Source organism: Muntiacus reevesi, chromosome 6, assembly GCF_963930625.1.
Source record: "Muntiacus reevesi chromosome 6, mMunRee1.1, whole genome shotgun sequence".
Taxonomy (NCBI): Eukaryota; Metazoa; Chordata; class Mammalia; order Artiodactyla; family Cervidae; genus Muntiacus; species Muntiacus reevesi.
The window spans coordinates 93,777,112-93,805,026 of NC_089254.1; the positions used below are offsets into that span (position 1 = coordinate 93,777,112).

General features: G+C 50.4%; 1 protein-coding gene and 1 pseudogene across 3 annotated transcripts; one reads left to right on the forward strand and one right to left on the reverse strand.

Moving 5' to 3' along the window:
• Positions 1 to 917: 917 nt before the first annotated feature.
• WDR91 (WD repeat domain 91) lies at positions 918 to 27,827 on the reverse strand. Of its 3 annotated transcripts, none has more exons than XM_065939281.1 (15): positions 27,351 to 27,469; positions 26,158 to 26,337; positions 25,381 to 25,588; positions 23,602 to 23,684; positions 22,482 to 22,612; positions 21,012 to 21,177; positions 12,756 to 12,911; positions 10,848 to 11,041; positions 10,228 to 10,378; positions 9,538 to 9,632; positions 9,227 to 9,395; positions 7,655 to 7,763; positions 6,731 to 6,843; positions 5,287 to 5,484; positions 918 to 3,235 (listed from the first exon to the last, which is right to left on the reverse strand). In XM_065939281.1, exons 2-15 carry the CDS (start codon positions 26,302 to 26,304, stop codon positions 3,071 to 3,073), a joined length of 2,085 nt encoding a protein of 694 aa, XP_065795353.1. In that variant the 5' UTR covers positions 26,305 to 26,337; positions 27,351 to 27,469; the 3' UTR covers positions 918 to 3,070. The 3 variants fall into 3 exon arrangements, with proteins under 3 accessions (XP_065795353.1, XP_065795354.1, XP_065795352.1); XM_065939280.1 differs by lacking the exon at positions 27,351 to 27,469 and adding an exon at positions 27,674 to 27,827 and having other exon boundaries at positions 919 to 3,235; XM_065939282.1 differs by lacking the exons at positions 25,381 to 25,588; positions 26,158 to 26,337; positions 27,351 to 27,469 and adding an exon at positions 24,668 to 25,277 and having other exon boundaries at positions 23,602 to 23,689.
• On the forward strand, positions 8,600 to 8,718 carry LOC136171228 (5S ribosomal RNA; annotated as a pseudogene).
• Positions 27,828 to 27,915: the final 88 nt, after the last annotated feature.

Sequence of the window (27,915 nt, forward strand, 5' to 3'; positions counted from 1 at the left end):
CCCAAATGTGAAATTATTAAGACAGCCATTTGAAATGTGACTTACAACAAAGCAGATAATAAAAAAATAATTACTTTCCATATACTAGAGGCACAGGATAGGGGAATGTGATCCAGAGCTTGGAAAATCAGAGCCAGATCTCGCTTCTAACTGCGTGGTGACTTTGCTTTCTCCAAAGCACTTTCACCTCATAACTAATCCTCAGTCCTAGGGAGGTAGGCTTGTCCAGGAAAGTTTAAGTCAGTCAAGGATTAAGGAGATAAATCAAGGATTTCAAATCACAAAACCAACCTGCTGGGCACTGGAGTTGTTTAGCTGTGGGTTGAACCTGGGCTCTGCCTCCAGCCTCTTCAGGAGGCAGGACCTGCCTCTCCTCTGGTTCCCAAAGGTTCCAACCTCACTGACCTCTGTTCCCACGAGTTGTGAGCCAAGACAAACCCAAGTCTAATCAGTGGAGACGCATCATTTTGTGAGTAAAGGAATGGGGACACTTACTACTGTGAGAACCACTTCCTCTACCTTTTTTTCCTTAAAAACCTCTTCCCATAGCCAGCTGAAAAATGTAGGACGCCCATCTGCATAAAAACCTTTCTGTGTGAAGGCCCGACTAGGGACAAGAAACCCAAGCGGAGGGATTTGAATGGGTGGGAGTCAGCTCCTGAAGCCATTTGAATGCTGAGCGCAGGGGGCCTGAGGTCTTGGAGCAGGAGCAGGCAAGTGCAGACAGGTCCCGAGGGTAACGAGGGAAACGCACCTCACTGTTCTCACGCAGCCCAGCCGAGAGCCAGGGCCACCGCTGCGCCGGGCGTGCGGGGCCGGGCACTGGGGCTGGACTGGCTTGATGGTTTTCATCTGGTTGGCCTTGCCCGTGCCAGGGGAGGGACCTTGCTGCGGTTCCCGGGTAGGTGCCAAGCTGGCATCGTGAAGGAGAGGTAAATTTAAGTTTTGACATGCTTTATTGGAAGATGAGAAGTCACCTTGGAGGGGGGCGGGAAGGGACAGGGAGGAACCCCAGGAAGAAGGCACGCTGACAGGCACTCAGGATGGGGTGGGGGTCGGAGAGAGACAGGCCAGGAGGGGCAGGGTGGCCCGCAACACGTATTGTACCTGCTGATTTCAAAAGGTCAGAGGCTATTGTTTTGGTTTTGTGTTTTTAGGCAGCTTCAAAGTGATGTGGAAATCCCCTGCCCATCCCTCTTGGTGGAGCCTCGGTCACATCAGCAGTGAACAGAGCTCAAAACAAGAGGGAGATGGAGCATAAATGAAATGAGAAAAGAGACAGCTTTTCAAGTGCTGTTTTTCTACAAACCTTAAAGACATTTTGGCGAGCTGCAGAGACCATATGTATGGAGAAGATGTCCATATGCCCTCAATGGGCATTAAGACAGAAACTTCGAGATGGAGAGAGGGAAAGTTAAATTGTGAATTCTCTCATCCAAATGAAACACATGACCACTTTTTAAATGGCCCACAGAATCCCTGGGGGAGAGAAAAAAGGTTGTTGCTTCAGTGCAGAAGCTGGGGACAATTATAGGTGGAAAAGTCTTGGGATTATTCATTTGAAGGACTACCTGGTGGAAATGGGTAAAAATGTTTAAGTAACTACTTATCACTAAGTCTCTCATATTTTCTCATAATTGAGCCTCCCTGCTTTCCTACCAACTCCCAGTAGATCACAGCCAAAGTTTTAATATCCATATTTTCATGATTTTCCAAAAGGAGGCAACTTGGAGCACCCCCTCACCAGGCCTGCACCCCAGATCTGGGTTTGAGCCCAGAGAGCCTCTGCAACAACTATTCTGAGCAGAGCCTGGTGACAAGGCTGTCCTGTCAAGGGTCCAGGCCCGAGGTCCAGGCCTGAAACCCCAGCGCCTCAGATGGAAATGCAAGCAGGAGAAGGCAGTCATCCTTTCGTGCTTGTCCACCCTGTGAGGGCATCTGCCTTTTCAAGGTCCCACCCAGCCAGGAAGCAGAGGGCCAGGCTGTAGACACACCCGGATGGCAAGACCCTAGGTTCCAGGCCAGCACTTGGCCGACTTGCTCCTGTCCTCTGGCCACTCACCAGCAGAGGGCGCTGGTGGCTGGCTCTGCTCATGAACTCAAGGATGCAAATTCACAGAACAGGAGACCCCTGACAGGTCCCAGGAAACCACGGTCACATAGATGGAAGGGACAGACACCTCAGACCCTGCCCTTGTGCCGAGAAGCTTCTGGAACAAAAGCTGCCAACTCTCAGGGAAAAGAAGAGACACTATAGCCTCCTTGAAAGTGAAAGTCACTGAGTCATGTCCAACTCTTTGGGACCCCATGGTCTACACAATCCATGGAATTCTCCAGGCCAGAATACTGGAGTGGGGAGCCTTTCCCTTCCCCAGGGGATCTTCCCAACCCAGGGATCGGACCCAGGTCTCCTGCATTGCAAGCGGATTCTTTACCAGCTGAGCCACAAGGGAAGCCCAAAGCCTCCTTGACACCAGCCCAGAAACCAAGGAACGGCACAGACCTTGGTTGGCCAATGGAACGGTAGAGAAAAGATGTTCTACTTCTATGGCGAAGCAAGAGCAACTCTCTGATAAAGGTCAGCCCCATGGTTGGTGAGGTCAGAGCTGGGGCGCGGGGCCCGGGCTCGCCATGACCGTCGCCAGGGAAAAGGGTGAAGACAGACACACTGCTGCACACACACATTCCAGAAAGAGAGGCCTGATGACCACAAGAGTATTCTTTTTTAAAAAAAGAAAACTGAGCAAATATATACAAAATACTTCCAATCTCTTCTGGGCCAACAGAGCAGCCACCACAGCGCTTCTTCTTCCTGAGCTTTCCCCGGCCATCTGGAGCCCGCTCCTGGCAGACCCAGCGAGCCCATGTCTGGGGAGCACATGCCGCCACTGCACGTGGTTCCCGTTCCAGCTGGGTATCTGGACAGTGCCCAAGCGCTCCGGGCAACCTCTCCCTGAAGACTGCCCACCCGGCAGGGGGCCGTGGGGGTAGTTTCCTGTTCTCCTGTGTCTTCTCCGCCCACATCCTAGGATAATACTGCTTCTGTGGGTGACCCTCGGGGCGGGTGCCGTCAGACTTTATGGGCCAGGAGGGTGGTCAGCTTGATCTTGCCGTCCATGGAGGCAGTGAGGCAGGTCCCGCAGTCCATGGCTGTGCTCCAGTCCACGGTGACCACAGGGGCGCGGTGGCCGCCCAGGCTCACACAGCTCTCCAGAACCTTGTCGTCCCCACTCAGCTGCAAGGGGACAGGAGGCAACATCATCAGGCACTGCTCACAAACACATGCAGGTTATTCACTTCCGGGGCCAAACTGCCTTGAGCCCAGGGGCTGCCACCCCAAGCCCAGGACATGCCCGGGCACACATATCCCTCCAGCCAGAAAGTCCCAGGTTCGCCACTTGGACCAGCGATACCTTCAATATCCTGACTACAGTTACTCCTTCAGCCAAAGTGGAAAATAAGTCCCTAACATGCTCTAAGAGGCAGAATTCTCTCTGCCACCTTTAACCTGTTGTGGGCGTCTGAAAAGACCCTGATGCTTGGAAATATTGAAGGCAGGAGGAGAAGGGGACGACAGAGGATGAGATGATTGGATGACATCACCGATTCGATGGACATGAGTTTGAGCAAGCTCCAGGAGTTGATGATGGACAGGGAAGCCTGGCATGCTGCAGTCCATGGGGTCACAAAGAGTCAGACACGACTGAGCAACTGAACTGACATTTTTAAAGGATATGGGGGGTGGGGGGAGCTTTCAACTCTTAAATTGGTTAAAGAGCAAGTCTGACTACAAACTGATCTGAACTGATCAGGACAAGTGACAAAGCCCACAGGATCAAAAATAAAATAATATACACACATACAGAGAGCAAAAGGAGAGCCCACCTGGAAATCAACCAAGTCTTTAAATAATGAAATAAAATTAGGCTTTAAACAGAAAGCTCTTTACAGTATCTCCCAATAACAATTACAAGAAATTATGGAACTCTATATGATGGCATCACACTGTACACCTTAAACATATAGTTTATTAAGTTATTTATCAACTGTAGCTCAGTAAAGTTTAAAAAATATTTTTATTAAAATATCCACTGAAACAATAAGTAAACACAAATTGGAATTAACTTCTAAGGGGAGGGCAAGAGCCACCCGAGTCATCATCATCTATAGGGAAGAGGAGCCTTGGTGAGAGTAAACCCAGGCTCCCTGGCACCACTCTTAAGGTCCAGAAGGCTCCTGACTTCCTACTTCCGCAGTCCCTTCCCCCTCACCCCTTGCTCCCTGCTGCCCCCAGGGCCCCAAGGCCCACCTTCCTCCTCTCCAAAGGCCGTGACTCCACAGACGAGCATCCCTTTCCCAGTCCTCCCCAAGGACTGGGTCCCCACCTGGCTTCCTCCCCTCTGAGCCCTCAGCTCTGTACTGCCCCCACTGCTGATGCCTGCGTCTCATCCTCACTTGAGTGTTAGCACCAGGAGAGGGGCCACACTGTCTCCGGTGTACACTGCCCGGGGCCAAGGCCACACCCACCCACGGCTGCCCCCCAGGGCACGGCTGCCCGTGGACGGTGAGCCCTCGGGAGAGAGCATCCCACTCTGTGACTCCTTCTGCCCACAGACAAAGCACCACCGCATTCATGTAGAACTGGAACTATGCGCTCAGGCCACAACACAAAGCCTCATCTCCCCCGTCTGCTTGGTAAGACGAGCCCAGATGGAGACGTTTAGAATTTCACTCGATTATATACACAAACAAGGTACATGAACCAGAGAGGCTGCAACAAGAGGATTAAGACAAGCAGATCGACTGAGGGACAGAACAGAGTGGACAACTTACTTGCCATGTGACACATCACACCCCTGAATTTCTGTCCCAGCCGTGGCTGGTAATGTCCTTGACCCACAGGACATCTCATAAAACAATAAATCTACGCCAGATTAGAGTAACTGAAACAGACCACCTGGGCACTCACCCAAACCAACACACAGCCCTTCTCCCTAGTTCTCGATGTTCTATAATTGTTATTATTCCCAAGGAAGCAGGCAGAAAAGGGGCAGAGTCTCATGAAGGGACAGGGACAGGTGAGCAGAGAGGAGGACAGGCAGGTCACCCTCAGGGTTTCCGTCCCCCCGTTTCCCCCGAGCCAGCCTGCAGCCGGGAGGCCCAGACGGTGTCCGTCCCCGGCCAGAGGCGTCTCCGTGGCCACCAGGCAGGGACGGGGGCTCGAGCTCAACCAGGCCCAGACCTCTGGGGAGGCACCTCCCTGCCACCCAGCAGGCCCCCAGGTACCTTGTAGATGACACCCCCCGTGGCAGAACACGTCAGCATATAATTGCCCTCCGAGTCAAAAGCGAACAGTCGGCCGCGGGGCGCCTGGACCTGCTTGTAGCCGCTGTAACCGGACAGCACGAAGGGGCCCGTGGCGTCGGCGGGCAGGCCGTACTCGGACACCTTCAGGCCACTCTTGTGGATGTTCCACTGGATGAACTGCAGCCAAAAAGCACAAGCACAGCGCTCTCAGCGGAGTGGCCAGGGCCCGGGGGACGGGGTGCGGGGAGCAGTGAGGCGGCCCCCAGGAAGTAGGGGGGTCCGTGGGCCCCAAAAAGGGTAGGGAGATGACCATCCAGTCCCAATGCCTCCTGACACAATAAGCTTTTTTTTTATTTTGAAGGAAAGAAAATCTAGAAAGAGTGAGACACATCACGTCCAGGTCAGAACTTTCTGTCTGGCCTGACTCCAGGAGCAGCAGAGTGTAGGCACCGGCCTGGACTCCCGTCGCTCAAGCTGGGGCAATGCTCCAGCGATCGTTATTACTACTGTTGTTGTAACTATATTATTTGTGAGGTTAGAACCCAGCTAGGTTTTTCTTAAATTCCAAATACACTTCCGGTTCCTCAGCAGCGCAGCCGATGGAACACGGGCGGTGGCGCACAAGCTGAGCTCGGGGACTGTACTGCAAACACCCCTCGGCCTGCTTCAGGGCCAGGCTGCCTGCTGTGACCTCCTCCCGACTGAGAGCTCTACTCAGATGAACAGCAAGTCAAGCTCTGATTTAAAAATCCCTTCTCAAGCGTTTTCAAGTGAAGAATTCACTTTGTAACGGCTATCTTCACGGATAAGAGAGGCGGACAGGATTCAATCCCGAAGGCCCAGGAGGGGACACACGAAAAGTGAGCCCTTATCCCGGCTCTGCCTGCCCCAGCTCCCTTCCCAGGGGTCCTAACGAATTCTTCCAGGGAGACTAACAGGGGGCGCTTATTTTTACCTTCTTCCCCAGCTCGCTTTTTATGTTTCTTGACTCTGGGCGCAGCTGTCTCCAGCCCCCCGGCCTAGAAAGTTCTACCCACCCATGCTGTGATCACCCGGTGACCAAACCCACTCAAGTACACCCTGGCCACCCTGGGACCCACGAGCAGGGTGGGTCGGGGAGATGCGTCCTTTCTGCTGCAACCAGGAGAAAGGATGTGGGTCTTCCCCTTTCATAACAGTTGACTCCCACTGAACTCATATTCAGTGGAACCTCACAAAGGCCCTATATGAGACCGGTTATTATTTTCATCTCTGTTTTACAGAAGACAAAGCTGAGCAGAGACAGGCCCAGGTCGCAGAGCTGGTGAAAGGTGCAGTCAGGACTGAACACGGTCCACTGTTCTATTGCGGGGCCCTCTAGAATCTCAGATGCCTACTAAGCCAGGGGAAGGGAGCTTCCTGACCAAAGCCCACTCCCACTTACCTTCCCGTCCTCACCGATGCTGTACACCGTGTTCTCATCGTAGCTGAACTCCACGGAGTAGACCTCCCCGCAGTGGGCCTTCCAGCTCATCGCACACTCGTGCTGCTGCATGTCTGAGGCAACGAGACGCCGCTAGGGTTCCCACCCCGGCCCTGGGGGGCACCTGCCCGCAGGCACCTGCCCTCACCCTCCCTGAACCTGGTGGGCAGGAGCCGTTCTGGAGACAGAGGGCCCCCTGGACCCAACAGGAGTCACAGAGCTGACCGCAGTGAAGAGCCTGCATGGGGTGTTTCAGATCACTAGTTCTCTCCTCCACTGTGCCTAGTCTTCTGTTAACCTGTCTTAAATGAAAGCTTCTCTCACTGGTCAAAGGTGAGGTTCAGGAATCCCTAGGAGGACACAGAAGTCCTTCCCAGGAAGGGACTGTAACTTCCCACCAGGGCGCCCTGGAGATCAGTTAAAGACGCAGTCCCCAGTGGCGCCTTTGCGCTGGCTCCGGTCTCCTGGGACTGGTGCCTCTGTGCTGGCTCCGGTCTCCTGGGACTGGCCTGCATGAGGACCTTTAAAGAGCATGCTGCTGACTCTGAAGCCCACCCTCCTGCTGCTCTCACAGGGCCTATGAAATGGCCCCACCAAGAGGACAGGACAGCATCACTCCTGGATCTCACTTGGGCTGTGAGGACTCAGAGCCAAGAGCTCAGGACTGAAGGACTGCTAAGCCCCATCCCTCCCATGTCCACTGGCTCAGATCAGGAACAAGGTAATTAGGGGGGCCCTGAAGCAGACGCTGACCAAAGTTAAGTTCTCTTAGGAGAATCTTGAACCGAGGTTTCGCAGTAGCCTCTAGTCCTGCTTGCAAAAACCCAACTCTCTCCCCTGGGCCGATGGAGGAGGGGACCAGGACTGCCGTGAGCACACTCTTACCAAACAGCCGGATGACGCCGTCAGCCGCCCCCGTGACCAGCAGGTTCCCATTGTGGTTGAAGGCCGTGCAGTTGACGGCAATGGGCTCCGGATCCAGGCAGAACTGGAGCTGTAAAAAGGATAAACTGCGTTTAAAATGTAAGACAATTAGAAACCAATCCCAAGACAGGTCCTGTCTGAAAGAGGGAAGCAGCCCGAGATTGAGGAGTGACACATCAGAGCACAGAAGGATCAGCAGTGTCCCACTTTTAAACCGTGACAGTAGACAGGTGCTCGTTTTACAGTCTTCTCTTTACTCCAAACACCTGTGATTCCAGTATTCTCTTCTATGGATTCAATACTCAATGAAAAAATTGGAAGATAACAAGTAAACATAAAATTAAAAATCCCGAGAAAGGCCCTCAGCAGAAAATGTGCCTAGTCATTCAGTTGTGTCTGACTCTTTGTGACCCGATGGGACTGTAGCCCTCCAGGCTCCTCTGTCCTTTGGGATTCTCCGGGCAAGAATACTGGAGTGGGTTGCCATGCCCTCCTCCAGGGGATCGTCCCGACCCAGGAATCAAACCAGGGTCTCCTGCATTGCAGGCAGAAATAACAAGACTAAAAAGGACCTGATCAGACTGGGTGGGATAAAGTAGAACACCTACAAGATGCCAGAGGACAGATGTACAGATGTCTGCTGGATGGAATGGGGCAGGAGGGTACATGTCATTACCCATCTGTCCAGGCCCACAGAACACACAACACCAAGAGTGAACCTTGATGTCAACCGTGGACCTGTGGTGATTACAATGTGTAGGTGCATCGATTGTAACGAGTGTGCTGCTCCAGAGAGGGAAGTTGGTAGCAGGGGAGGTTGGGCACGTGTGGGGACAGTGTGCATGGGGAAATCTTTGAAACTTCCTCTCCATTTTACTGTGAGCCTAAAACTACTCATACCACCCTTTCTATGGCCATACCACCTTGAATGCACCCGATCTCGTCTGATCTCAGAAGCTAAGCAGGGTCACGGCTGGTTAGTACTTGGATGGGAGACCACCTGGAAATACTGGGTGCTATAGGCTTTTGGGCTTCCCTTGTGGTTCAGCTGGTAAACAATCCACCTGCAATGTGAAAGACCTGGGTTCGATCCCTGGGTTGGGAAGATCCCCTGGAGAAGGGAAAGGCTACCTACTCCAGTATTCTGGCCTAGAGAATTCCATGGACTGTCCATAGGGTCCCAAAGAGTTGGACATGACTGAGCGACTTTCACTTTCAAAGCTACTCAAAAAAAAAAAAAAAAAAAAGTTTTAAATATTAAAAAAATGTTTAAATTTTTCAATAAGCCAAAAGGGCCCACTAGAAGGCGGTGTGTGAATTCTAAGTTTGTCGCACCTTCCGAACGACTTCAGTTGCCAGCAATCTGCCCCACTGGAGTATTACTACTTTTCAACACACTCTGAAATCTCACAAATCAAAATGTGAGGAGCCCAAAGCAAAGAGGGAAGAGACCAAAGAAACAGCGGGCGGTGTGACCCGAGTGCTCCCCGCCCGGGAGGCCGCCCAGCCGCGGGCACCATGGGAAGCTCCCACCTGCTGCTTCATGGTCTTTGTGTCCCAGAGCAGCAGCCTGCCCGGCACCTGGTTGGTGCCCCTGCCGCCGATGTCTGGTGCCAACACGTCCACATGGGCAGCGAGGCTCGAAGCTGCAGCCGAGCAGACGAAAGACGCCCCGCTGGGGCTGCACGCGAGAGACAGGATCCTGCAACACACAGGGGGTGTCGGTAGGGGGCGCAGCTCACTCTGCCCGCCCGCAAAGGAAGGGGGAGCTGGGCTCGGAGGCTCGGCCAAGGCCAAGGCCGGCCCACCAGGCACAGTGACAGCGGGAGTGGCGTCTGGCTCACCTGGGCATATCATCATTGATGTTGATTTCACAGAGGTTCTTCTTGGCTTCCGTGTCGTAGAGGCGCACGGTCCCCACACCGCTGCCCAGCAAGAGCTGGAAGCAGAGGGACAGCTCAGGGTCAGGCCTGCTCTGAGGGCGAGGCCCACCCCTCTGACGGGGAGGGCAGGCTGCGGGGTGACCCACCCCCACTCCCGCAGGGAGGACAGGGGAAACCGGCTAAAACGGACCTCTTTTAAAAATTAAAGACACCAGAGCTGACCTTGAAGGAATCTGTGGAATGGGAGGGAGGTATCACCACAGGCAGAGCTGGAAAGGAGACCCTCTGCCCTCCAACCCCCGTCTTCCAGTTTCAATGCCAGCTGCCCTGGTCCTGTCCTCTGGCTCCTGGCCCACCACCACCTCCATGGGCAGAGGCCTCAGCTGGTCATGGGTCTGGGTGATAGCCCCATTTGCATGACCTGGACACAGCTCTGGCTCTGGGCCTATAAAGGCCTCCGGGAAAAATAGAGGAGGCCATCCTTGCCTTCAGGACAGTCCTGGAGGTGCGGTGCTTGAGTGTGCAGTGAGAAGAGAGGGGAGGGGCTTGGCCTGGGGTCCCAACCAAGCCTGTGGGGCCGGAGCAGCAGGGGAGAACCCTGGGAGGTCCTCCCTTTAGACCACAGGTCCAGCCATGGGCAAGACCACTCACCAGCCTGTCCCGCTTGGTGGCCCACTCTAAAGAGAGCAGCGGTGACTTGGAGATAGAGGATGCCTTGGTCTGCATGATGGGGTTGAAGGACCACACTTTGATGACCCCGTCCACGTCCAAGCTGGCGACCCTTCTCCCCGAACAGTCCACCCTGAGATGAGACAGAGAGGCATACCATTAGCATCCCCGCCTGAGTCCGCCATCCTCCTCAGCCCAGGCCCAGAGGACTGCCTTTTCTGACTCTCCTGCTGAGAGATGCCCACGCTCCAAGGACGGGTGTGGACTACTTCTAGAAATATTCATTCATTCATCTATCTGAGAACTACTCACAAAGCATCCATTATGTGCTGGGCCCAGTGGGCATCACCTACCCTCTGGACATTACTCTCCAGGATCAGAAGGAGTGGAGGAGCTGACTTGACCAACAACAGCCCCAGTGGCAGCTGTCCAGCCTTCCTCTGACAGTTCACGGCCCCTCGGGGCCATCCCACCACCTGCATCTCTGTTATCCCTCATCGTCCTGCTTGCCAGGCCTTTAAACGCACAGCCCGAGACCGCAGGCTTCCCAGGGAGCCCACCCCTTTTCCCCCCAAGGCCCCATCCCGGCGGCCAGCACCCACCTGCAGTGCATGATGGAAGAGTGGTGCTCCCCATACTCCTCCTGGCCCAGCACGATGAACGGCTGCTCGGGGCGGACCCCCCCACCCTCAGAGCCTGCCGTGGGCACCCGCGTCAGCGTCTCCAGTGCCTCCACGTGGAGCTCTGGGCAGGGCTCTGCCTCTGGGCCACCAGCTTCGGGCTTCTTCTCTGCACCCTGCGCCAAGCAAAGCAGGCACAAGTCAGCGGTGAGGGGTTGGCACTGGGCCCGGCTGCTCCCTATGTCTGGGGACAGGCTGGGGGTGTCTAGGACACCAGGCCACAGCCCTTGGGGGAGGATCTTGGTGGTCATGGGGTCTTAAAGAAAGAACTCTGAACTCCAAGAGCTTACTTCACCGGCAGCCCCATCCTAGAGACCATGAGGAAGGACGTGTGGGCCACGGACTCCCGGTCCCAGCTGACGAGACCCAGGACACGCACGACCCTGACAGACCAGGCCAATGGTAACAAGAATCAGTGAGGGAGGGACGCCCACTGCATGCCAGGCACTGTGAACATGATGGACTGTCTCATGTGATGCTCCCTCAACCAGCTGTGATCCTGTTACTAACCCCATTTTACAGCTGTGGAAACTAAGACGGAAAGCTGAAGTTAAGTAACCTTGCCTAGGATCAAGAGCTGGCCCCGGAGGTGGGACGCCGATGTGAAGCCAGGTCCGTCCGAGGTAAGCCTGGCCGCCCACCAGCACCTCCTCCTGGGAGACTGGGGTGATGGGCTAGGTCCGAGGACAGCAGCTAAGCCAGCGCAAGGCAGGGCACCAGATGGCACCCACCCACACGGCCACCCAGGGGGCCGCTGCCCGTCTCTGCCTCTCGGGGGCCCTGGGCGCTGGCCACCACGACTACCACCTGCTCACCCAGACATAACCCAGGCCCCGGAGCCTCAGCCAGGGTGCTCTCTACCACCCCCTGGTTCTGGAGACTCCTGGAAGCACTCCTCAGAGACCCAGAAAGAGCAGTTTTACAGAGAAAATAAAATGTAACAAAATAAAGGAACAGAGATGTTGGAGCTCAGAGGTGCTTTCAGGAATGGCTGAGCTCTAGAGGTATAGGATTATACCTCTAATTCTGTAGCCCAGAAGGATCTGAGATGTGAGCTGTAAGGCTCTATGCCATCGGACCAGAACATGTTCGGGGCTGCTAACCCCCAAAATGCCTTTAAAACAGGCAAGTAGCCTGGATTAGGAGATAAACGGTCAACAAGGTGACTTCAGGCAGTAAATCCCCTGGGGCTTTGCCTTCAATCCCGAGTATTTCACTGAAGCAGCAGCAGCTTATACCACCGGGAAGGGAAAACCCCAACCCACATTCACTGGTGAGAAGCATCTCTGAACCAGCCTGGCAAGGGCCAGGGCCACCACATGGCCGCTGTGTGGGCACGTGGCCCTCTGGGCAGAGACTCCAGCAGGGAGTGCAGGAGAAAAGGCCCGTGACTGAGCAAGTCTGCGCGATGCCGGGTTACACCAAGGGGACCCTCTCCCCCGACTCCGAGCACCCGTGACATGAGCACACTAAGGCACCGTTAAACTCGGGGGAGGAGAGAGCACGCAGGGGTCCCAAACCAACTGTTCACAGAGCTCATCTTCTGGGAACATCTTCAGAGGCCAGCATTTTATGGCCCCTGTTTAGGGCAACGCTACCGGGAAAAGGGATCCCTGAAAAGCCAGATTATTCTGGAATGAAACAACCAAAGTGCAAGCAGTTAAAGCCAGTTAGGCAAAACCACACAAGGCATAGTGAAAGAAATCAAGAGAGCTAAGAGCAGGCCCTGCATGACCCCTATCCCCCACCGTATCCCACGCTGTCCACCATGGAGGAGGGCCTGTGGGGTGTCCCCGCGGGTGTTCGCGAGACACCGAGGCCAAGCCGCACCTGCAGAGTCATGGAGAGGAGCTCCTTCCGTTCCTTGCCGTGGTCCTGCAGGCGCCGCTGCCGGTGCTGCGACCAGCTGGACTCCCCCGGGGCCAGCCCGCCGAAGAGGCTTTTCCCGTCCTTGGGCGCGCCGGCCGGCTCCCTGCCCTTGGTGGTCTGGAGGAGGAGACACCAGGCTGTGAAACGTGTTGCCCCACACAGGCCCGGGCAAGGAGGGAGCAGGAGCCAAGGAAGGGACTCTACCTTTAGTGCTGAGTAAGGCTCCTCCCTGTCCAGGCTGAGAGCTACCACCTCGGGCCTCCCTGCTGTTACAGAGGTAAAGAATCGCCTGCCAATGCAGGAGACACGGGTGCGATCCCTGGTCCGGAAAGATCCCACATGCTGGGGAGCATCTAAGTCCGTGTGCCACAGCTACTGAGCCTGTGCTCTAGAGCCCGGGAGCTGCAAGGACTGAGGCCCGCACGCTCTGGAGCCCGTGCTCCGCAACAAGGGGAGCCACCGCGAGAAGCCAGTCCCCTGCAACTGGACAGTCACTCCTGCTCTCTGCAACTAGAGACAAGCCCACACAGCAACAAAGACCCAGCACAGCCAAATCTAAATAAAAAAAAAAATTTTTTTTAAACATATTATTATCTCAGCCCATGAGCAAGGTCAAGGGCAAAACACCAGCAGTCTGCACCTCCTCCTTCCTGTTCTCCACTCCCCCATCCTGAGAGGACAACTCCCCAGCACTTCTCTGCCTGCCACATCTACTGCCTGGAGGTAGATACACACACATCCTCCTGATCTAATAGGCAACAGTTAACTTTATTTAGTTTAGTTAGCACTTAGCGAAGCAACAATTATGAGATAGATCAGGCCCTACTCTGGTGTTATATTTAAAAGCAACAATGTGTTTGGGCAATAGAGAGGGAAAAAAAATTATGCAAAATATAATTACCCCTCTACAAGGGAAAAAGACACACAATACCCTCTCTTGTTTTGGGCCAAGTGCATGACTAAGCCAGTCAAAGTTAACAAATATTGAGGTATTTGGAAATGATTATTGGGCAACCAGAAAGTCTTTTAACAGAAATAGTTGGAAACTCAAGGACTTTGGGGCAGGATAAACTAGACAAGAGAGAAACTGGCATCTTCTGGCTCCTTTTCATAGCAACAAGAGATAAAGTCAACCAATGTTACAGCAAATGAACTCAGTAATTCCTACCCCAGGCTTTCCTGGTGACTCAGACAGTAAAGAATCTGCCTGCAACGCAGGAGACTCAGGTTCAATCTTTGGGTCAGGAAGATCCCCTGGAGAAGGAAATGGCTACCCACTCCAGTATTCTTGCCTGGAGAATTCTAGTCCATGGGATCGCAAAGAGTCAGACACAACTGAGCAACTAACCAGGGCTTCTCAAGTAGCAATCATGGTAAAGAAACTGCCTGCCAATACAAGAGACACAAGAGATATGGGTTCAATCCCTGGGTCAGGAAGATGACCTGGAGGAGGGAATGGCAACCCACTCTAGTATTCTTGCCTGGAGAATCCCATGGACAGAGGAGTCTGGCGAGCTGCAGTCATGGGGCCACAAAGAGTTGGACATGACTGAGTACATAACCCCCACCCCACTCCCATAGAGACTGAAGATTCCTAATCTAGAGCTTTTTAAAAAGGAGCTGCCACCTCATCACCTTTCCAGATGATCTGGCTGGGTTCTCTTTTTCTAATCTTATTCCCACAAATTGTGATGGTCACACTCCTACCCCCTCTCCTTTTTTTTTTTTTTTACACTCTTAGCAAAGGGATATAGATACCAACAGCCACTCAGTTTGAGACCAACCTACTCACAAATCATTTGTACACAAGTCCTAAGTAAAGAGAATAAATTCAACCAAAGTCTACGTGTGGCCTTTTAGTTCTTCTACTTGTTATATTTTATGTTAACACTAAACAACTTTAAATGATTGACATAGATTCCCTGGGACCCTGAGGTCTTTAAATGATTGACATAGATTCCCCGGGACCCTGAGGTCTTTAAATGATTGACATAGATTCCCTGGGACCCTGAGGTCATATGAACAGTTAAGAAAGGAAATTTTAAAGCCTATTAGTTTATCTGGAGCCTAACTGTGGCTGACAGGATTGGTTATTTTTGTTTTTCTGACTGAAGCGACCTCCAGTGGTACCTGGAGGTATTTGTCACAGATAGTTTCTCTAGAATGGTTGATCTCTGAATTCTGACTTGTTTGAGGAACAGTAAATTTCTTAGTCAAGATTCTTAAAAAAAAAATAAACTAAGAATAAAATCAACAACAATAATGTCAATATATATTACTTACTGAGCACTTACCATATGTAAGGTACCATGCTAAGAATCTTACAAACATACTCTTAAAGATGAGGCATTATATTAAGATGGGGAGCAGTTGTATAGGGAGGTTAAATTACTCGTCTACACAGGGAGAACTTGACAGAACTGTAACTCACGCCCAGATCTGACAGTGGCCCCATGATCTGAAAAACCTGAAGAAAGCAAAACCATGATGGAAGCACATGAAAGAAAGTGACACTGAAGAGAAAAGAGAAGGAGGAATGTCACAATCCTGGAACCTAAATAACAACCAAGAGAGGCCCCTCTCTCGGTGCTTCTGGCCGTTCTGGAGAAGCATCCCATGGTCCAAGGAGCACTGAATAGGTCCCATCGTTTTAGAAAGGGGAAGATGACTTCTCTTACCTTCCCAAAAGTAACAAGTGGTCCTGAGTTAACCATGCGCCCTCACATGGCCCCAGGGTGGGTAGTGGAGTGGAGGGCGGTTCACTCCCTAGTAGGTGATCCAAGGGTGCCAACCTTCATTACACAAATCTATTTATTCCTCCTGACTGATCCAGAAGGCAAATTGCTCAGACTAAGGAATTTCACAGGGGAGGCTATATCATGCCCAGTTGCCCAGCCATGTCCAACTCTTTACAACCATATAGACTGTAGTCTGGCAGACCCCTCTGTCCATGGAATTTTCCAGGCAAGAATTGCAGTGGGTTGCCATTTCCTCCTTCTGGAGATCTTCCCAAGCCAGGGATCGAACCCCTATCTCCTGCCTCTTTTGCATTGGCAGGCAGATTCTTTATCACTGTGCCACCTGGAAAACCCCCATAGGCTATACTATATCAGACAAGAGACTTTAGGCCAAAGACTGAAATAAGAGATAAAGAAGGCCATTTTATAATGATAAAAGGGTTATTTCAACAAGAGGACATAATATTTGCAAATATTTATGCACCTGACATCAGAGCACCTCATATATAAAGCAACTATTAACTGACTTGAAGGGAGAAATAGACAGCAATACAATAATAGTAGAGGACTTCAATATCCTACTTTTCACCAATGAAGAGATCATCCAGACAGAAAATCACTAGGGACAAACTGGCCTTAAACTGCACATTAGACCCAGTGAACTTAATAGACATTTACAGAACATACCACCCTCAAGCACACATGTAACATTCTCCGGAATAGATCACATGTTAATAAACGTAAGCCTTAATAAATGTAAGGAGATTAAAGTCATAGCAAGTATCACAATGGATGAAACTAGAAGTCAATTTTAAGAATAAAACTAAAAAGTTCATAAATACATGGAGACTGAACAACCAATGAGTCACAGAAGAAACCAAAAGATAAATCAAAAAGTATCTTGAGACAAGTAAAAATGGAAACACGATATACCAAAACCTATGCAAAACTGATTCTAAAAGGGAAGTTTCTAATAATAAACACCTGCATTAAGAAGAAAGAAAGATTTCAAGTAAACAACTTAACTGTACACCTCAAGAAACTAAAAAAGAATACACAAAGCCCACAGTTAATAGAAGGAAGGAAATAACAATGATCAGAAAGGAAAACAATGAAATAGATTAACAAGTCAATAGAGGGCTTCCCTGGTGGTCTAGTGGTTAAGACTCTTCCTGCCAATACAGGGGACATGGGATCGATCCTGGGTCCAGGAAAATCCCACATGCCGCGGAGCAACTAATCCTGTGCATCACAACTGCTGGGCCTGCGCTGTAGAGCCCATGAGCTCCAATGACTGAAGCCCACAAGCCTAGAGCCCATGCCCCGAAAGAACAGAAGCCTCCACTCTCTGCAACTAGAGAAAGCCCATGTGCAGCAATGAAGCCCAGCACAACCAAAAATAAACATAAATAAATCTTTAAAAAAAAAAAAAGAAATGATCATTGAAACTAGGAGCTGGTTTTTTGAAAGTCAAACAAAATAGACAAACCTTTAGCTTGATTTACCAAGAAAAAAACCAGGACTCAAATAAATAAAATTAGAAATGAATTCTAAAACACATCTCCAAAAACTCTACCATTCTGATAGAAAAGATAAAATAGCTAGCAGTAAAGGCCATGTTTTCTGGACCACAAAGGTGGCGATGGGAACCCCACAGCTAGCTACAAAAACAGTGCTGAGAGGAAAAAGATCACTTTCCTGGGCTGACAGCAGTTTTCCAAAATAGTGGGATCCTGGCAAGCAAGGAAGTCTCAAACTAGCCTGGCACAGCTATGATTCAGGTTTGACAGACTTATCAGCCTGACCAAGAAACTTTTATACTGGACACTTGAGAAGAAGCGGGAAAAGCATCCACTTACTACTGATGCATGCCCGGGGAAAGTGCAGAGACTACAGGGGTACCCCACTTTGGGGCCAAAGGTGGCGGAGGCTGCAGAACAGGCACCGGCACTTGGTGGAATGCTTGTCTGTCCTCACTCACCTGCTACACCCGACAAATGCTGTCTCTTCCCTTTCTAACAGGTGGTGCTAAGAGGACCCAATTCACCTGGCCCAAATGGATGGAATAGAGGGGCTTAGGATAGACTTCAAATTCCTGCAGCTGACACAAAAGACACTTGCAACACTTCCCCAGCAAGTATACTACAACATTAAGAAGAACAAAAGCAATGCTTCCTTCTTGAGTCAAGATGGCAAGGAAGCGTCCAGTATACTACAGGCCGGAAAGTACTCCAAAATGAAAATTCAAACAGGTGTTAACATATAAATAAGAAAAACTATCTTTATAATGATAGGATAACTTATACCAAGAGGGCTATAGACCTAAACATGATCTAGCATATCCTACTTAGAGAGCGCTTCTCTTTAAACTGTATCTAAGATTCATCAGCTGAGCCACAAGGGAATCCCCAAGACATACAAAAGAAGGGGAAACATCAACAAAAAACAATAGCACACTAAAAGCTGATGAATGCAGCTATCCACCAAACACCTAAATAAGTAGGTAAAGTAAACCTGTGTCCAGCTACAAAGGCATATGACTTAAGTAAATATTCACTGTGACACACCCAGTAATTCAAAGTTTTATTTTGTTTTAAGAGCAAACTTCATAAAAATCTTAAATACTGGATTCATGTAATATTCCAACAGTCCAAATTATATTGTCCCAATCTATCATAATCTACCTGTCTCCTACAGTTCAAGAGAGGTACATTTATCATGCTTTATCATCTGACCTTCTCTCCTCTCACTCCAGAGAAGGATCTAAATTCATTTTTGGTGGCCTGAATAGACTTACCAGGCAATCGTCCAAATGGAACAGAAAACAAGTTCCAGTAATTTAACCTCACCTGAGGCAAAATAAAGCCACCCAGAAGACAGGCCCAAGTAACAGAGAAATTACAGAATGAAAGATGGGGAGGAGGACTCCCTTTTCCCCATCCTGCTGAGATCCATGGAAACAGCCCCAGGGGCGGCATTCTTACTGCCGATGTCACAGGAGCTACAGGATAATTTGATACTAATAAGAGTTACAAAGACACAAGCCTGTGGACGCTTTGCTTTCTTTACATTACCGTCAATTAAAGGTTATCTCTGTAATAACCATAATTCCCTCTTGTAGTCCCAAGGTGACTGAGTGGGTGTGGAAGGAGTGAAACTGTAACTGGAGGGGATGATGGGGTAACACTGCAGTGGTGGAGCCTGCTGAGGAGGTGCCTGGGGGGTTTCCAGAAGAGAGATCCCAGAAGAGCTTGGGAACTGTGGTTTTACAGTTACTTCTAAAATTGTGCCTCCAGATTCACAGTGAAAGCACAGAGAATGTATCACTGTAGACTCTACATCTATAACGTAGTGAACTTTTCAGTGTTAACAACAACAGTTACAGGGACCGATCACAAGCGGGCAAAATGCTGATATAATTGAAGCTTACAATCGTTGTTTTGTCACTACATCATATCCGACTCTTGCCACCCAATGGACTGTAGTCCACCAGGCTCCTCTGTCCAAGGGGTTTTCCAGGCAAAAAAGTACTGGAGTGGGTTGTCATTTCCTTCCCCAGGGGATCTTCCTGACTCAGGCTTATTAAAAAAAAAAGTGTCATTTTATATTGACTTAAAAGCAATATATCACTAAAATCACAGGAAGTGATCCTATAACTAACAGCATTTGGTATTGGTAAGAGAGCATCCTGAATTGTAAACTCGAATTTGGCCATCAACCGTATAGAGGAGTTAAAAAATTAGAATGTCCCCCCCCAAAAGAAGGGAACCAGGATGGTGAGGAGTCTAGAAATCATGCCACATAGGTAAATAACTGGGCAGAAAGGGAGGAATGAACATAGTGTTTAGCATGGAAAAGACAGAAAGAAGCCTTATTCTATGCAGCTTGAAGGCAAAGCTAAGATCTGTGAGTGAAAATCACAGAGGCTTCAACTAACAACTTTCAAACAGGCCAACACCCACTCCAACACAAGCAGTGAGCTCCCCACCACAGGAGGCAATCAATCAAATTAAAGGTCATCTGGCCCACCCTCCTAGTCAATAGGAGGGTGGGCCAGATGACCTTTAAACTTCCTCCAACACTAAATTCCGTGATTTTCTTGAAACTCAGATATACTAGTTATTTTTAGAGCTGAAACATCACTGCTGAGTCAAATATATCATTTAAAAAAACAAGTGAGCCAACCCCTGGATTTTTTAGACTGAGAGCATTTATCGTCTGTACTCAGGAAATGAAGAGTGCTACGTCTGCTCTGTTAACAAGCCAGAAGCTTTGTTTGAACACAGGTAAAGTAAAGGTAATAAAGGTAAAGTAAGGAACATTTGCTGCAGATTACACATTCTTACCGTCGTCTCCTGAATAGGAACCTCACAAACATTTCCAATCACATTTCACCCTCAGTTTAGCGCCTGAACACGTAAAGATATGGCCACAGGTCAAAGCGCCAAGACCCCATCTGCATGCTTTCAAGTTAATGAAACTGAATTTCATCATTTCATGTACATTTCAAGGGATGTAGCACTCCATACATCATCCATTACAGGCTAATACCTTCCCAACTACAATAACTACAATGTATTGTGAGCTCATAATCTGTCAGGCACTGCGTATACCATGGGCTCTCATTTCAACTCAAACACCTCTCCCCATAGGGAGTAAATGCTTTTATCATTCCCAGGCCAAGTGGGTGGGGAGATGTGAGCAAGGATGCTAAACAAGATACAGTTGCCTGAGTCGGAAGCCCATGCTTTTTCTCCCCCATGTCCTGCTCAGCATCTGCACTTGAACAACAGTGTGAAATCCAAGTGCTGTGCTAAAGGCCCCAACATCCCATTGGCAGCGTGGACAGACCCCTGTCTCCCCAGGCAGCCCCATGCTGCTGTGTCACCTGCAACTGTTCTCAGGCCAAGGGCAGCAGGAGAGGAAGGCAGAGGTGATTACAACTTACTGTATCTGCAAGTAATAAAAATCTCGAGAGGGAAACAGCCCCTACCCAAGCAATAAAGCATAACTCTGGATCTGTTAAAGCTTCACTCTGGCCAACATTTCTGAAAGCAATAAATTCTGACCATCTCCGCTCGGAAAACTAGTCAAGTTTTGGACATATGCTGGCATAAAAGAAATTTTCTTGCAAGCTTTTACGAAAGAAAAAAAAATAGCAAAAATCCTTTGTAGCATCAGGAAATAAGAGCTTGTAGTAAAAGAAATACCACACTGATTTAGAACTTTACTCTTTACCCACTACTTTCTATCACCAAAAATTTTAAAGTCCAGAATCGCTTGAACTCATGCTTGAATAACCAAATTTTAGTCATAAGCACTCATGAGTTAGAGGAAATTGATGAGAAAAGGGAAGGGACCCTTCAGAGCACACTTCCTCCTGTCACCATCCACCCTCCCACCTGCAGGTCCAAGGGGAGGGCGGGCAAGTCTCCACGTGGGTGACGAGTGGGGTGTCGGAGGCTGGACCTGTACTTACCTGGCTGCCGAAGGACTCCTTCTTGGCTGAGCTCTGAGTCTGAGCAGGGCCCTGGGCGGGCGACAACCTTGAGGGGCTCTTCTTGCTCTGAGGCAGCAGCGAGGACAGGAAACCCACGCGCGGCAACTGGGAGAGGGAGGCGTTCCTCTGGCTGCACACCATGGCTCTGGACAAGCAGACACAGCACCAGGTCACGGCGCTGGACGGGGGCCTGGGAGAACCCGGGGCAAACCCTGTGTGGGCTATGGATGCTGCTAGTAACCAGGGCCATGGCCGGGTTTGCATATCTGGGCTTTGAGGCGGCCTGATGACTGGTGTCCTTTCACAAAGGGAGCTCGCAGCCTACTTGGCACAACCGGGAAGGCTGCGGCTCTCTGGGGGCCACGGTCAAGCCCAGAGCTGAGCTGTCTACTGCCCACTGGCCACATGTGGTGTTGAGCACCTGAGATGTGGTCAGTCCAAATGTAGAAGTGGAGAAATGCTGCAGGCATAAAATCCACACTGGAATTCAAGATTTAGCATGAAAAAGAGTTGTTAAATAGCTCATGAATACTTTATATTCATTGCATGTTGAAATGATACTTTGAAAAAGCTGGACTATATAAAACTGAAAGTGTTAGTCGCTCAGTAGTTTCAGACTCTGCTGACATGAGTGTCAGACCTCACAGACTGTAGCCTGCCAGACTTCTCTGTCCACGGAATTTTCCAAGCAAGAATTCTGGAGTGGGTTGCCATTCCCTTCTCCAGGGGAACTTCCTGACCCAGGGATCAAACCTGGGTTCTCCTACATCGCAGGCAGATTCTTTACCATCTGAGCCACAGGGAAGCCTGGGCTAAATAATAAATACCATTAAAATTTACCTTTTTTAAGATAGTTACTGAAAGTTTTTTAAGTTCAATTTTTGGCTTGCACTTTACTTCCATCAGCAGGCACTAGCTCAGAAACCAGAGCAGTTTCATCTGCTGCAGGACTTGGCCACAGACAGGTTTGGGATCTGACTACCTGAGTTTGCATCCTGATTCACCAATCACTGATCCTGGGACCTGTGGTGCCTGCGTCTCTTCCACTGCTATTATCATCATCATCTGGGTCTCTGGCTTTCAATGGCTGTTTTTTAAGGCTGCTCAAATACCTCTCTCCCAACCTGCCTACCGCTCCGAAACCTGAGACAAGAGCATGCGTCTATGGAGAAATGTGTTGACAATCTTGGCATCCATGGGGCGCTCCTGGCAGAGCACAGAAACTCCCCAGGGCTTCACGACGATGGCTGTGTATTAACCCAGGCTGCACACACCTGGATGTGTGAGGCCCTGGCAGAGCCTATAGTTTCCCTGCCTCCGGTCAGCCCCAGAGACTCAGAAAACTCAGACTAGAAGAGTGGGCGCTCAGGAGGTTCCTGGCAATTGGGAGGCGTCACCAGAAGGGAGAACGCTGGGGACAGAGCGAGGAGGGGCGCGGCACACACTCACAGTTCCGAGTCCCCCAGGCGGTCCATGTTGGAGACATAAGGAGGCAATCTGTGCTGGACCAAGGCCTCTTCCTCCTCTGGCTGTTGCTCCTCTTTCTTCAGTCGGTGGATTTCGGCTTGTAGTGCAAACAGCTACGTAGAGGTGGGGGTGAGTGAGACGGGGATCTCACCTAGCCTTCCCTCCCCTGGGGAAGATCAGACACATCACGTCCAAAACCCAACCACACTGACTCAAAGGCCACTCGCCCTCAGCCTCGGGGTGCCCATCTCACTCTCTGCAGGCTGGAAAGATAGGTGAGGCTGCTGTGACTTGATGACAAAGAGGTGAGAAAACTAAAGACCATTAGATAATACGGAAGCTACTTCTTTTTTCTTTTTATCATTTGACTTGCTTCCCTTTTATCATTTGACTTGCTTCTTCCTGAATTCACTGAGAAAAACAGCTCCACCCACTCCTGCTTTCCTCTTGGGAATCTACAAAACCAGACTTTGGAACTCAGATGAAAAAAAAATTTTTTTAATGAAGGTCAGCATTTTTTACCTTTTGCCTGAAGATAATTATACACACAGGCCCAAACCTAAGAACCTTAAACCCCCCTAAACTGAAACAGCTTATAAGCTTCCTTTTTCTGAAAAATCCTCCCTTTTCTGATGGTGCATCAATTTCAAGGTTAGAGAAATGCTCAGGCAAATGGAAAGGCAAACATGAGCTGCCCCAGGAGCTATTCTTTTACCAAAGTAGAAAAACCTGGTCAGGCTGAGAACAATTAAATCATATCTGGACTATAAACAAGACAGATGTGGAGATGGGTGGAAAAGGCCTGGGAGTGGGAGGCGGAGATATACAAGCAGGTTAGCTGCAAGGAGACATCCATGCGTAGAGTCATTTTCCTCTTAAAAGTTCACGGCTGTTACTACCTTGCTCATGCTATGACATAAAACATCAACCTCGCCTCTGGTTTTCAAAGGCTTGTCACAGCTCCCAACACTGCCTTTCTGGTGACTCACTGTCACCTGAGACCAGGCGGTCCTCTACTGACTCACCCTCCTCGGCCACTGCCTAATTTCACACATGAAAAGCAGAAGTGCTCCCCAAGGAGCAAGCGTCATTCAGAACAAACCTTCTGGCGCAGAACTTCATTCTCTTCTTGAACCTGGTTGGTCCTCTGGCACTCCGCATCAAAGTTCAGGATCACGGGAACTGGTGTACTGAGTTAAAGAATAAGCCTGCCTTTTAATCAACTTGACGGCGGTGGTCATGACACAATGCGTACACACACCAAATCCTTAAGTTTTACACCATATATATATATACACAAACACACACACACAATGTTTCATTGTCAATTATATTCCAATAAAGATGGGGAAAATTGCCAATTAAAATATGTATTCTATCACAAACTCTGCAATAACACAATTCAATAAACATATTTTAAAAGAAAAAGAATAAGCCTGCCTGCAAAACAATTCAAAGCCATTTCAGACACTTTAGACACCTCAGCAACACCCTTGAATGTGACACAGAGTAAAGACTCTGTGCTGTGGGCTCCTCAAAGCTTTATGAACAGTCTCTCCCTTGACCCTGGGTCTGGCCTGCCTTCGTTCAGACAGACTCACGGACACCTGACAACATGCCTGGCTAGCCCACAGAGGACATACCTCCAAACCTGACGCTTTCTCCCAAAGGCCAGCAGTAAAGGGTTTAGCTTGCAGGCTTCACCCTCAGTCTAAGCTTTAGCGACATTCGGTGAAAAGCCAGCCCAGTGGCCAGTGGATCTGTGGGCACATGGCCAGCTGCTCTACCAGCTGGGTAGAAGGACTGGCCACTCGCCTCTTCCCTGCTCAGGGAGAGCCTCTCCTTGGCAAAGGTTCAGGCTGAGAAGCAAGCTTTCTGCAGCCTAGGAGCCACCTAGGAGGATGCACCAATGAGGTCACAGGGTCAGTCTTTCCCAGCCACCTCATACAGCGTCAGTACAGAGGAGCACTAAGCCGGCAGGGCCTCCGTCGGGCAAGCGAGCTTCCCTGGAGGGCCCACGAGGTCAAGCCCTGACCACCTCTGGGCTGGGGCCCCTGCAAGTTTTGTCTGAAAGCCCTCAGGATAAAGAGTGACAGCAGGGGGAGAAAAAGGGCCAACCTGGGTAATTCACACTCACCCCAGCACAAAAGGAAATGGTCCCTTCCTACCTCCACCAGAAGATGGCCCTCCCAGAGACCAAAAGGCGATGGTGGGTGGGCCTCCACAACGCCCAGCTTATCAGTGACTCACCAGGCAGCCCCATTCAAACCAGACCCCCTTCTCCTCCTGGGGAGTTCCTGCCAGAAAGTACAAGTGAGCGAGAATGTCCCCAGCTTTCCACAACAAAAGGGTACACAAGGTAGGCTTGGAAATTATTTATGTCCTCTCTCTCTCCTAAATCTCTCCACATATTCTTAAAGCTGCCTTGTCCTCCGACAAGTTGAGGGACCCTGAGGTCACTGTGAAGACAGTGACCCAGACACTAACACAGGAAGGATGTTTCAGCCCTAGAAGTGTTTTCACCTGCTACCTAATCCCAACAAAGTCCAGTGAAATACTGGGGGGCCACGGGGCACGCGCAGAGAGGCTGCTTTGGAGGCCAGCCGGTTTTGCTGTGCTTGCTGGGAGAGACCCCGGCCTGCGGAGGGCTCCTATCGCCCTACTGCGAGGACAGTCTCCCCACCCACACGTCAGCTATTCAGCAGCAGAACTAAGAACTGCAGCTCCCACCCTCCCAGATCAAAATAACCACAGCCTGCCCAGCCCCCTCACGTGACAACACGACGATGATCTCATGGCTGCGTTAAGCGCAGCAGCCGCTGATCTCGTGGTCAGGTGGCCTCAGACTGGGCCACCAGCCCCCCAGCCGCTGAGAGGATATGCATGCACTGAAAGAGGACGCTCAGGAAGTTGTGCAGGGACACGATGAAGGTGTCGGCCCACTGGCGCGAAAAGTAGGTGGCGAAGGTGGGGTTGGTGTCTGGGGATGGCAGGAAGGGCAGGACAAACCAATCCTTCCACTCGGCCTGGTTCTGGAGCTCCGAGGCCTGCTTTGCAAAGAACTCCTGAGCCTTGTCACTTCTGTTTGTCTGCCAAGACACAGAGGCGGCGGCAAAGAAAGGGGAGAGACAGAAGGCCAGAGGTAAGCCTCTTCACCACCACACCGCAGAGAGCCTCTGAATACTGGCCTCCTGAGCAAGTCACCAAACATGATCTATGAACTTTTTATAAAAGAAATCATCACTCTTCTCTCAAGTTCCTTGTAACTTTAAAGAAGCTTGTTTAAAGCCCTAGTGATAAATGCCACCCTAAAAATTAATTCCTAGTTGATTTTCAAATAATCTAAGTGATTTACTCCCCGCCCCCAAGTCAGTCATAACCTTTTTACTCAAACTTTAACCCAACTACTTATATTCTTCGAAACACCACCCAGGCTAATGTGTTTAAGACAAGAGAAATAGGAATGAGGAAGATAAGTCAGATGATCTACAGATGAGAAGGGGAAAAAAAAAATTGGAAAACAGTCAAAAATAATTTGCACTTGACTGTTCCACCCTTTCCCAGAGTGACAGAGAAGAGTTGTCCGTAGGTGTTAAAAGAAAATCTATTTCTGGATTAAAGATTTTTCTCCACCAAGAGATCCCTGAACCAGAAACACCTGGATTGTGTAGACGAGATAAAAGCGGAACAGGCTGGTTTTCAGCTTGTTGATGGTGGGTCTGTACACGTCCTCCAAGCGGCTGAAGAGCCGCCGCTCCAGGTAGTTCCAGTAATCCCGAAGAGCAGTCAGGTCATACACCTGCATTAATTGCTGCAGCTGGTCCACAATCTTGTCCACCTGGAGAGAGAAAGATGTGATGGAAAAGGGAATTCTCTCTTCACTCCAGAGTTAGTACAGCTTTTTTCCTCTTGCTGCAGCTTCAATTTTTTTTTTCTCTTTAAGTTAGCAATCTATAAAACTTTCAAAACACTGTAACATAATAGGTTTCAAGTTTTTTTCTTAATGTTAGGTATGCATTTCTACCCTTTGGCAAGCATGGAAATTTCAGGTGTAAAAGCACTCTGGCCCAGGAACCAGACAGAGTCCAGGGCCTGGACCTGGCTCTAATTTATTCAATCACCTTGGCAATGTCACTTCAACTCTCCGGTCTTAGTGACCTAAGATTTCAAAAAGCAAAAAAGAGGGAGTGAGACAATCTCCATGCTCCTCCTCCATTCCAGGATTCCAAGGCTCATGTTAGATGTACTGTCTCCTTCAAGTCCTCTAAGCACCACTAAAGCCCTGGCAGCTGCTGAGAGTGTCAGCCAAAAGGGGTCCCCTCCTTGTGTGTGAGGAGCACTCATATCAGAGGACACAAGATGGAACAGGTTTTGAATACTGATACCATTCTAATCTCCCCCCCTCCCCATTTTACAGATCAGGACACTGAGGTTCAGAGAGCTGAAATGATTTGCTTTCCCCACCACCAAGTAGCCACTAACTTTGGCAAGACAAGAACCCAGGTCTCCTAACTCCCCTCCGGTGTTCCTGCTGCTAGCTCACTGCCTCTCTCAACTCACCTGCCAACACCAACTGAAGCCAGCAGGTATACACACAAATCACACACATAGAACTTCCAAGAACTCAACAGAAAATCATGTCTGAGCAAAGTTATGTTTTCAAACGTACAACAAGGTCTTCCTCGGAGGTGAAGCAAAACTGCCAGTGGGTCACTGACAAAGCCATTTCAAATACCTGAACCTAGCTCACATGGGCTGCAGACCCCTTTGCTCCCAGTGCCACTAGAAGCCGACTTTAGAATATTTCTGTTCCCAAAACCCAAACGTCTATCCAACCATAGCTTCTCAAACCTCATCGCCATCCAGCCAATGACTGGCCAGCACCTGCTGGGAGACGGACGGGGGTGGAGAACAGAGCCCTGGACCAGGAGTCAGGGCACCTGGGCTCCAGCCTCGGCGATGCTCCTGACTCGCTGGCAACTTCAGACAAGTAACGTCCCCTCTCAGGGCCTCAGTTCCTCATCTGTCAAGCGAGTGCCGGACGCGCTGATGTCAATGATCCCCCTGGCGCGGTGACAGCGCCGCTCCCGCCCCGGAGGGCAGCGCTGGGGGAGAGCCAGCTCCTGGCTCCCTCGGGGCCGCCTCTGCTTGCGCCGCGCCCGCCAGCCCCTTACCCGGAAGCCTTTCTCCTTGTCCGCCTTGATCTCTGCGTCCAGCTGCCGCAGAGTGTGCGTGAAGCCGCGGAAGAGTAGGTACTCGCGAACCATCTCGTCAGTGCGCTCCACGGCCTCCGCCATCTCTGCGCCAGCGCCGCGAGGGGCTGCGCCGGGTGAGGGACGAAGGGGCGGAGCTAAGGCCGCGCGGGGCGGGGCCAGGCGCGAGCGCCGAGCCCGTCACGCCGAGGCCGGCCTACCAG